General features: G+C 40.0%; 1 protein-coding gene across 1 annotated transcript in view; it reads right to left on the bottom strand.

The window, feature by feature from the left end:
- Window positions 1–9,002: 9,002 nt before the first annotated feature.
- LOC142141553 (ATP-binding cassette sub-family C member 5-like) overlaps window positions 9,003–11,507 on the bottom strand; it is a 124,356-nt gene continuing 121,851 nt past the window's right edge. Inside the window, exon 29 of the mRNA XM_075200149.1 lies at window positions 9,003–10,963. Coding sequence (XP_075056250.1) covers window positions 10,844–10,963 — 120 coding nt within the window. The 3' untranslated portion in view covers window positions 9,003–10,843. The remainder of the gene's footprint in view (window positions 10,964–11,507) is intronic.

The raw sequence follows: 11,507 nt of genomic DNA, 5'->3' as shown, positions 1-11,507 counted from the left end.
CCTATATATAATTATACAAATTTCCTTATGGAGCTGGCATTGTCTGCTTGGAATTTCTACAGTATGTTTTCTGTGCGGTAAAAAATAAAACATATCTTGTTGTTCTCCACCTAGGACAGGTTTGGCTAACCTGTGGCACTCCAGGTGTTGTGAAACTACAAGCCCCAGCATGCTTTTCCAATATATAGCAGCTTATTTATGGAAGGGTATGCTGGGACTTGTAGTTTCACAACACCTAGAGTGCCACAGGTTAGCCAAACCTGACCTAGGATAATCCCTTTTAATCTGTCTCCGATGTATGGTAACTAGCTGTCATAGAGCTCTATTTTAGCGCTATGGACAGATGCAGTACCGGGCAAAAATCTGCACTTTTCAACCCACCTGCGTTCAGGTAACAGCAGGTTCACAGAAGGAGGAGAGGAGATAATTGTATTAAGAAGGGGTTGTCCACTTTTGGACACTAGGGGGTATATTTACTAAACTATAGGTTTGAAATAGTGGAGATGTTTCCTATAGCAACCAATCAAATACTAGCTGTCATTTTGTAGAATTCACTAAATAACTAGAATCTGACTGGTTGCTGTAGGCAACATCTCCACTTTCTCAAACCTGCAGTTTAGTAAATATACCCCCAGGGTTCATTCTCTCGAACTGATCATAACTTGAATAGCTGAGTTGATGTTTTATAAATTTTATATAATATTATGGCACTAACATACATAATTACAAAGCACACCACACTTGCATAGGACACTGGGTAAAGTTACCCCAAATTAATCGTACCATGTACCGTATTTCCCCATGTATAAAACGCACCTTTTTCCCAAAAATTTTGGGTCCAAAACCTGGGTGCGTCTTATACAGGGGTAGCGATACAGGGGCAGCGGAGGGGGGGGGGGTGATCCAGTAGGAGGGGGACAGGCAGCGTGTCAGCGCGATCCAGCAGGCAGGGACAGTCAGCGGGGATGCAGAAGGCAGAGTGTCAGCGCGATCCAGCAGGCGGGGACAGGCAGCGGGATGCAGAAGGCAGAGTGTCAGCGCGATCCAGCAGGCGGGGACAGGCAGTGTGTCAGCGGGGATCCAGCAGGCAAGGACAGGCAGAGAGTGTCAGCGGGGATCCAGGAGGAGGGGGACAGAGGCACAGTGGCAGCGATTGCAGGGAGAGTGTGCTGGCCATTACACTCTCTCTGCCTTTTTTGACAGCTACCGTAATATTTTTTTTCCCAAATTTCGGGGCCAAAAGTAAGGTGCGTCTTATACATGGGAGCGCCTTATACATGGGGAAATACGGTACTTGATCTCTGGGCATCTGGTGAGCATTAAAGGGCTAAAAAACTACATGTTATAGTTCACATATTGAATGAAACGAGGTGCAGGCTAGTTAAAGTGAAATCAACCTATAATTTCGTCACACTCCTACCCAACTTTTTTAGCCCTTGTTCACCAGTGGTTCAGTTTATCCCCGGTAATCATTTTTGTTCAAGTTTACAGTCTGCTCACCTGGGTCTGGTGAGATTGCAGTCAGCAGTTCATAGTTCTTGAGTTTCTCTCCGATGTCCCACAGAATTATACCAAACTTTATTTTGAAGAGGGCCGCTTGATGGAGCAAGGTGTTGAGGCAATAGTGCAGATCAAAACGTCCAATAATACAAACTGGGGAATTGGCAACTTCCGTACACCCTCATGGGTAGTTCCACATTCCAGGAAGATGGCCAGAACCTCCCCCATATCCAAGGTGACCACTGACACCCTTGCCTCTGGCACATTGGGGTAGTGTGCTTTCTCTGGTGAGCACCCAGGGTGGAAATTCAGGATGTCGTCCTCCGCCCAGAGATAGGTGCTTCACAGAGGGACAAGAAGGCTCACTATTACAGAAAACACTGAAATTGTAGGACTCACAATCTGCCGGATTTAGCTCCACCCACAACAGAGGCTCTGAGTTTAATGTGGCGAAAGGTTTTACCACAGACCCCTGGAAGGAGTTTTGGTCTTCGGCTAACACCATGCAGGTTGTGGTTCCCCTGGATGGGTACCAGGCGAGACTGACAGGAGAAAAGGATGTTCACCGGCAAGAGGAAACCACGATATTGAAAACCAGGATACAAGGACCACTTCAAAAGCAAAGGGCGCTGTATACCAGGATCTGCAGAGAAGCAATGGATTCAGGATACCAGGATTAGCAGAGAAGCATATAGCGCTGGATACTATAAAGAAGACACAAGAAAACTAATTTCCAGAATACACAGGGAAACGGGAGCAAAAATAATCCAGCAGCTAGAAAGCTAACAGGACATGAAGATCTGGCAATATATTGCCAGAACAGGTGCTTTAAATAGTCAGCAGGATGAGGGGGAGTGGAAGGTAATTAGCCAATGCAGGAGAGGGGAATATCATAAAAGACGGGAATGCGCATGCACCGGAACGCCATCACTGTTGTGGAGGAGTCCAATGGGGGAATTTGACACGCAACACATGATCCTCCATAGGCTCTCCCCACCCCCAGACAATACAGACAATAGCCCATAGGTAGGCAAACTTTTAATTCTTGGGGAATGCAATGGAAGTTCCATCACCCACTGCATCCACTCATCTGGCTCCTGTTTCTTCTAGCTCTACGCCTCCTCGTCAGGCATCCAACAAAATTCTGCCCAATTGCAGTAGTTACACTTAAGCTTCAGATCACCATGCACAATCTGGAGTGGTGTAATGCACACCGCCATTAGACCTTGGAGCAGTGAAAACAAGTTCTCTTGAGTGACAAACCACACGTCACCATCTGGCAGTCTGACAGACAAATCTGGATTTGGCAGATGGCAGGGGATCGCTTCTTACCCGAATGTGTACTGCAAACTGTAAAGTTTGGTGAAGAAGGAATAATGATCTGGGCTGTTTCTTTTTATGGCTTATCCCGGCTCCGTAATTACCCTGAATGGAAATCGTAATGTTATGGCATAAAATTACGTTATAGAGGATTGTGTGCTTTCAAGTTTGTGGCACCAGTTTGTGGAATGCCCTGTCCTCAACAAGCGTGGTTCATCAAAAAATGTTTTCCAGAGTTTAGTGTGGAAGAACTTGTGGCCTGCAGAGGTCCTTGACTGGAATGCCTGTGCAATGAATTGGAACACCAACTGCGAGAGCCAGGCATTATTGCCCATTTCATCTTGGATGTCCTCTCGCCAACTCAAACTTAATCTTTCTAAAACAGAGTTAATAATATTCCCACTCACCAACAAGAGCATACCTGACATTTCTATCTCTGTTGATAACATGACCATAAATCCCACCCCACAAGCTTGCTGCCTAGTTGTAATCCTTGACTCACACCTATCCTTTATTCCCCATATTGACTCTATATATAAATCATGTTACATATATCTCAAAAACATTTCCAGAATTCGCACATATTTCACGCAAGACACTGCAAAAACCTTAATTCATGCACTTATCATCTCCCGCATTGACTATTACAATTCCCTCCTTACTGGTCTTCCGCAAAACACAAACCCCTACAATCTATTTTGCATGCTGTGGCAAGATTGATTTTCCTTGCAAATCGTTATTCCTCTGTTGAATCACTCTATATGTCTCTACACTGGTTGCCTGTTTTCTACCAAACCCAATATAAAATACTTTTACTAACCTACAAGGCCATCAACAAAGCTGCACCAACATACATCTCCTCTCTTGTTTTAAAATATCTCCCAACTGTTAGGAACCCCTCCAGCCAGTACAGCACAACCTGGAGTCTGCTCTGCCAGTCTGGTGTTCACTGGAGCCCCTAGTGGTGGGGACAGACTTGGCCGCAGACTAACAGAGGGTCGTGAAGTGCGTACCGGCTGGGGAGAACCCAGGAAAGCGGAGTGAAGTCCAGGCTAGGGTCAAGGGCCGGCAGCAGACAGCGAATCCAATAGACAAGCCCAGGTCAGAGGTCGCAGGCACCGTAGCAAGGTCTAAAATACAGGCAAGTAAGGTCAGGGTCACGAGCAAACAGGCAGGGTCCAAATCCAAGCAAGAGGTCATACACGGGAAATCCAACAGAGTGTTCACGGGACAAGGACAGGAACTAGGATCAAGCAGGTCAGCAGGACTGTGGCAGAAAAGCTATAACCGGCAGTGAGGCTGCAGACCTCACTGCCTTAAATACTGGTGGCCACCAATCAAAGCCTAGCTATGCAAACGCCCACAGGAGGCACCAATCAATGGACCAAGCCCCCTTCATTAATCAGCCCACAGGCTGCCTATTTGCGCGCATGCGCCCGGCTTCCAGCACTGCCGGGACGCAGTGCTACACAGGTGACGGCCGGGACGCCAGGGGGAGCCAGAATCGAGCCTCGGCGGCTCGCGACACCAACTTGGCAACTCCGTTCTGCACAAGATCTGCATCTCTCATCCACCCTCATTACATCCTCCCATTCCCGGTTACAGGACTTTTTTCGGGCTGCACCCACTCTATGGAATTCTATCCCTCGCACAATAAGACTGTTCTCTGGTCTACAAATTTTCAAGCGTTCTCTGAAAACCCACCTCTTCAGACAAGCTTATAATATTCCTCAACCACCCTCTTAACCTCACTACATTACCCTATTACCACCCGTTACACAATTTCACACAAGACAACTACCCCTTGACCAACATTGTTGTGTTACAGGATCATTTAGCTTGTGAGTCACTTTTACATTTGCAGTCTGGCTGGGCCGAAATGCAAAATGTAGACTTAACCTCATGTGTCAAACTCCCATTGTCCCATAGATTGTAAACTTGCGAGCAGGGCCTTCTCACCTCTTTGTCTGTTTTACCCAATTTGTTTATTAGTTTACTATGTTTGTCCCCAATTGTAAAGCGCTACAGAATATGTTGGCGCTATATAAATAAATGATGATGAACATCAGTGCCCGACTTCACTAATGATCTTGTGGCCGAATGGATGAAAATCCCGGCAGTCCTGTTCCAAAATCTAGTGGAAATCCTTCCCAGAAGAGTAGAGGCTGTTATAGTAGCAAAGGGGGGACTCATTCCATATTAATGCCCGTGTTTTTGAAATGATATGTTCAACAAGCACATATGGATATGATGATTGGTTGTCCACATACTTTTGGGCATGTATTGTATATGTTTATCTTGTGTAAGGTCCAAAAAGAATAGACAGTTACATAATTTCATTTTTATCAAAAGTTAAATATGCTATAATTGCATATCTGGAAAATAGTGAGAAGGGGATGATGAAAGATGTGGAGGGTGATCAACATTTGTGGGTGAGGCTGCTCCTTTGTTAAGGATTTGGACAACATTAATTCAGCAAAATACCCATACAAAATAAATCTGTCACTCAGAGAGTGGTTGACATGGTCTCATGGTGCTGAGGCGTGAGAGTGTAATAGGGGCCATCATTCAACATATTTTGTTGCCACACCTGATTCAATAGTATTGGATTTTAATATAGTTGTAGCCAGCTTAACCATGTAGAAGCAGCTGGTAAACACTCAGCTACTACTGGTTATCATCAGTGATCATACATTACCAAAACATATAACAGATCTTCCATATATGAATTATCATATATGCATCATGATTGACTTTAGTGATCATGAAATTTGCACACAAAAAGTTGTTTTTTTAAATAAATATGACTTTATTAATCTGTCTTCATTATAAATACATTCAAGTTTAAAGACACAATTTAACAACCACACCAGTCTTCATATGTAAAACTAACAGCAAATATCTTCAAATATAAATTATGCAAAATATCACTCTTTTTTTTCCAAAAAACAATAAGTCCAGTGGTACCCTTATAGTAGTAGATGCCAATTAGGACAACAGTAGTCCAAATATATACAGTTGCACCGACAGGAAGGATTAGTAAAATCATTTGTCCACTGTTCTTTTGTCACCAGGCATATGTCAGTGCAATTTTGATCGATACTACATTGTCTATTAAACCTCTTGATCGATGTGTGGTTTCATTTACAGCACCTTCCAAATCTATTTGGAATTTTGAAATATAAGTTATAAAAAGTGCTACTTTGAAAGTCGGTACTCCCACTGTTGATAGTGATTGCCTTTAGTGGAAGCTGTATGGCTTATGTCAAGGCAGTGGACTAAGCTATCAATCTGGAGCTTTGGAAATCATTTAAATTTCCTGTTGCCCATGCAGCTGCAGATTCCAGTTTTCCAGCAAAGAGTTCCTTGACAACTGCCCCCAGGGAAGTGGAATCACATTTAATTACTAGGAAGATGCTCAACAAAAAAGCAGCAATGTGCATTTCATTACACTACAAACTTTGAATGTTAGTAAAGTGGTGTAAACATGAAAATATTTGCTGTGCATAACTGTTAAAACATATTGTTTTTTTACAACTTTTTTAAATGGGGTTTGTTATATCTTTTTTTTTCTACATTTTATTGCACAAACAAACTACCGGACATCTATCTTCAAGTACATTGCAAACAGGGTTTTCACATTTACAATTTAGCTATTTTCTTACGGTTATACTTAATTATTCAATCAACTATCTCAAAGGTGGAAGAGACAACTTTGTATAAAATACAATTAATGTTTTACATGTATTAAACACTGGAAAAAAGTATTGTGTGTTAGTTCATACATACACTATGAAAACAGAAGGAAATATTTTATATTCTACTGATTAGTAGTGTTAACAGTTCTAGTATTCACCTTTCTAATAAGACAATTTTACTGACCACCATACTCATGCGGATCAACTTAATTCACACCTTTAGTGGTTTGTTTAGGAGGATAACATTTGCCTTGAACATACCTCTAAATTACGTGTGAGGTTCCTGCAAATTAATGCGAATGAACTTCAGTTGTTAGGTTTAAATTTATGGGGGAACAAGAAGAGGAGAAAAGCCACAACTCATGTGTTCAGTAAAATATTCACTTGGGTACTCACTGTGAGTGCCTTGATTAGATTTTAGGTAAGCTGGGTATTTGTAGATAATGCAGAGCTAGCTCCATCTTAAGTCTCCAGTCATACAGGCAGCATAACTAAGTTACTACTATTTCTTCAGCTCACACAAAGTGGCCAACATTTATAAAAATTGGTGCCATGTGAAAAAGGTACTGTAGACCATAGCCAGCAGACATTTGCTTTCATTGTCTACATTAATAAAAAAAATGTCATGCAGAATGTAACAGTTGCTGTTGATTGCAGCACTTTTTGTTACTACCTGTACAATTTCCATACGTCAGATATTTATCTCCACGCTTTAGTTATCAGCCAGCCTTCGTTCTATATGCAATGTACAGTATTTTTCCCCCTCTCTATTAATGGACAATTGCAAAGTAACTTTTTTCTTGTTCTTTATGGGTGTTCTTCTAATTATCATCTGGGACATTTGTGAAAACTGGTGCAGACGGGAGGAAAAAAAGATGGTGTAGACTATAGCAACCAATCATACATACACTTTTGAAATTGCACTACAAATATGATTGCTAAACTCTTATTGATCTGGTTGCTATGGGTAACACCACCTTTTTCTGCTTGTTTTCTAAGCGTCGAAACCTGAACAAAACCACATTTGTATGTATGGTAAATGCACAGTGCCAATTGTCTTCATTATCTGTATACTCTATGTTAAATATCTTTTTATTTTGCATAACTTAACATTTCTTGAAAGTGATTATTTGCAGCGGCTGGTCTACAACCTTTTACACCAAATAAATTTAATTACTTTAAATACATTTCATTACCTTGTACCTGTACACATTAAAATAAAAGAGTGACTAGCTTATTTTAATACCTAGACTGTCTGTTACATATTGTGCTACATGTGTTTTCACTTGAAATAATTAATATTATTGACAATGTCTCTATATATATATAATGACAGTGTACAATCCATATTTTCAGGCACTTTGTAATCTCTGCTGAATTTTATTCCTGAGGATTTTGGTTTGGCAGATATAAATAGTAAAACAGGATTCTGATACCCATGCTGCAATTCTCATGGCTGAAGTAATATATATTTGTTCTGAAAAATAACTATACATTTTATCCACAAACCTAACCATCATTGTTATATCAGTTTGTTTTGATCAATAATAACCATGCAAGTTCCTCCAGATGCATGATTTTTTATGTTAGTCATCGAGTTTTGGTTATTAATATCCACATTTGTTACGTTATCTCTTTGTTTGTTTTTCATCGCTAGAGTTGCTGCACATTTTCATCAGTGAGTAAATCTCAAACGTTTGCATTAATGTATAGGCTAACTGATATAACAAGGGAACGACATGATGTATTTAGTTCATCAGTGCTTGCTAAATACCTTCCTGCTGTCACGTAGATGTGTACTATTTATTTACAATAGTATTTCAGAGCAAAAGTGGTGCCTAGAACATAGCGCAGTACAAAGATTTCTGCATGCTGTGTGCCACAGCTTTGTATAGTTATCCCAAGTTTCCAGAAACAGTCTTTGCTTTTAAAGATTTGCTCCAAGTATTGACCAACTACACAGAACAATTCCTCTTTTTTACATGTTAGATGCAATTATTATTCTTTAGTTAAGTTACATTAATATTTATTGAAAAGGAGTATATAAAAACGCAAAAAGTATATTATATGGAGTAAGTTCAGTAATTTAGTAAATATAATTTGTGTGGATTATGGTGCTGTAGGGTCGTCTGGACAATTATGCTCTTGACAAGTTAACCCGTGCATGATACTCATGCATTCTAGTCAAATCAAGCTACTTAAGGTCTTAAAAAGGTTCTTGTCATGCATTTGGGCCTAGCCCAGGCCTTCTCAGGGGAAGAGCGTTACTTCCCGACGCAAGCGCCCTTTTTAATGTGTGTTCATGAGGTAAAATTACCTCCCGAAAAGGAGTTTGACCCCTCAACTCGTGAATTTAGCCTTTACTACCCCTCCCACGGGGGGAAGGGGGGATGATGGAAGTTAACTGACTTCACTATTCTAATTTTTTTGTCAAATAATGTCAGTATACCAAATTTCAGGTCAATTGGATGAGCCCTTTCTGAGAAAATAGTTTTTTACACACACACTAACACACGCCGCTACACATGTGTGTTCATGAGGTAAAATTACCTCACGAAAATAAGTTTGAGCCCTCAACTCGTAAATTTAGCCTTTACTACCCCTCCCACGGGGGGAAGGGGGGATGATGGAAGTTAACTGACTTCACTATTCTATTTTTTTGTCAAATAATGTCAGTATACCAAATTTCAGGTCAATTGGATGAGCCCTTTCTGAGAAAATAGTTTTTTCCACACACACTAACACACGTCGCTACACATGTGTGTTCATGAGGTAAAATTACCTCACGAATATGAGTTTGAGCCCTCAACTCGTAAATTTAGCCTTTACTACCCCTCCCACGGGGAGAAGGGGGGATGATGGAAGTTAACTGACTTCACTATTCTAATTTTTTTGTCAAATAATGTCAGTATACCAAATTTCAGGTCAATTGGATGAGCCCTTTCTGAGAAAATAGTTTTTTACACACACACACACACTAACACACGCCGCTACACATGTGTGTTCATGAGGTAAAATTACCTCACGAAAATAAGTTTGAGCCCTCAACTCGTAAATTTAGCCTTTACTACCCCTCCCACGGGGGGAAGGGGGGATGATGGAAGTTAACTGACTTCACTATTCTATTTTTTTGTCAAATAATGTCAGTATACCAAATTTCAGGTCAATTGGATGAGCCCTTTCTGAGAAAATAGTTTTTTCCACACACACACACACACTAACACACGTCGCTACACATGTGTGTTCATGAGGTAAAATTACCTCACGAATATGAGTTTGAGCCCTCAACTCGTAAATTTAGCCTTTACTACCCCTCCCACGGGGAGAAGGGGGGATGATGGAAGTTAACTGACTTCACTATTCTAATTTTTTTGTCAAATAATGTCAACATACCAAATTTCAGGTCAATTGGATGAGCCCTTTCTGAGAAAATAGTTTTTTTCCACACACACACCGCTAGGCTTTTACTTTTATATATTAGATAATGCTAAGAATTTAGTAGGTCAGTGTATAACTCCGCCCAGCAGGTGGCGCTGCAGCTTGTTTTTTTTTTTCCACACACAGACTAACACACGCCGCTAGGCTTTTATAATATAGATTCTGTGTAGTCAATATTAAGATTAATTAAGGTAAACTTGGAAATAATGTGCTTCAGTTAAAATGTTTGTGCCCTCACATGGCAGGACTCAGGCACAAGAATATGTGAATTATAAGAAGTCTATTTTCCTGTGGATAAAATATAAATGGTCTAAGAAGCATCAGGTTTTCTTGAACTAGTGATGTGGACAGTATGTACATATGTTGTCTGAGTTATGATGGTCCACTATAAAGCATATGCATTATACATGGATATTACCTTCTGGTTTCTTAGAACATACTATAAATATATCTCTGCATGATCACTATGTTTCTAATAGCAACTGATTGTGTCTTATAGACCAGGCCGCTGTATTGCTGGGGTTTTTTCACTTTGGTGTAGTTAACTCTAGACCTCAATATTTATTGTTGTGCAAGCCTATATGTGGCTAAATTCTAGCCCTTTGTATTGCAGATCTATGTGTGTCTAGTTAACATGCATGTATATTGCTATGTTCATAGACCTAAGTGGCTAGTTTCTAAGTCATATTACTTGTCCGACAGTCTCAAGTGTGGCTTAGTTCTAGGCCATTATAATACAGTTTTAGACTAGTGCATTGTTATATGTAGGCATGGGTGTTGTCAGGTTCTGGGCCTGTACATCACTATACAATGTTGGCCTTGTACCAAGGTTCCAGGCCTATGTGTTGTAGGCTGTAGTTTATTGAGTTTAGCATACAGATCATTCCTTAGTTTGGACTCTGTTTACTGTCGAGGAAACATGTTCTTCTTTCTGCTGCCACTGCCATGGCATGAAATCTAGATTGTTCATTAGACAGAAGGACTGATGGCTTGTCAAACTCCACTATCTGCATAAAAACATAATAATTATTAGGTATTTTATGCAATATAATTTCACCTCATATTGATGCATACTACAGTATTCCGCGGTTCTACATATTTTTATTCAGAAAACAGGCACACAACATTTAACTTAATGTAAGATAAAAATAAAAAAATTTTCACCTGTTTGTACTGTAAAAATGTGTCACACCACCTAATAATGTCAATAAATATGTATGTAAAATAGTCATAGGCTCCTTCCATACAATGTTTTGTTACTCTGTGTGTGTAGAAGTAGTTTGAGTTAAGGAGCGGGTATATACAAAATAATGCATTTAGTTGGTCCAATGGAGATGAATGAGAAAAGTTTTATATACACCTAAAACGCAAAATGGAGTGATCAAATCATGAAGGGGTTAAATCATATAAGCAAGAAATGTGAACTTACCCCTAGCACAGTAATATATTGTATACATTTTCATATATATATATATATATATATATATATATATATATATATATATATATATATATAAAAACTGTGCTAAGCTCACATTTGCAGCTTATATG

This window comes from Mixophyes fleayi, chromosome 2 (assembly GCF_038048845.1).
Source record: "Mixophyes fleayi isolate aMixFle1 chromosome 2, aMixFle1.hap1, whole genome shotgun sequence".
NCBI lineage: Eukaryota > Metazoa > Chordata > Amphibia > Anura > Limnodynastidae > Mixophyes > Mixophyes fleayi.
This window is presented reverse-complemented; position numbering and strand designations above follow the sequence as displayed.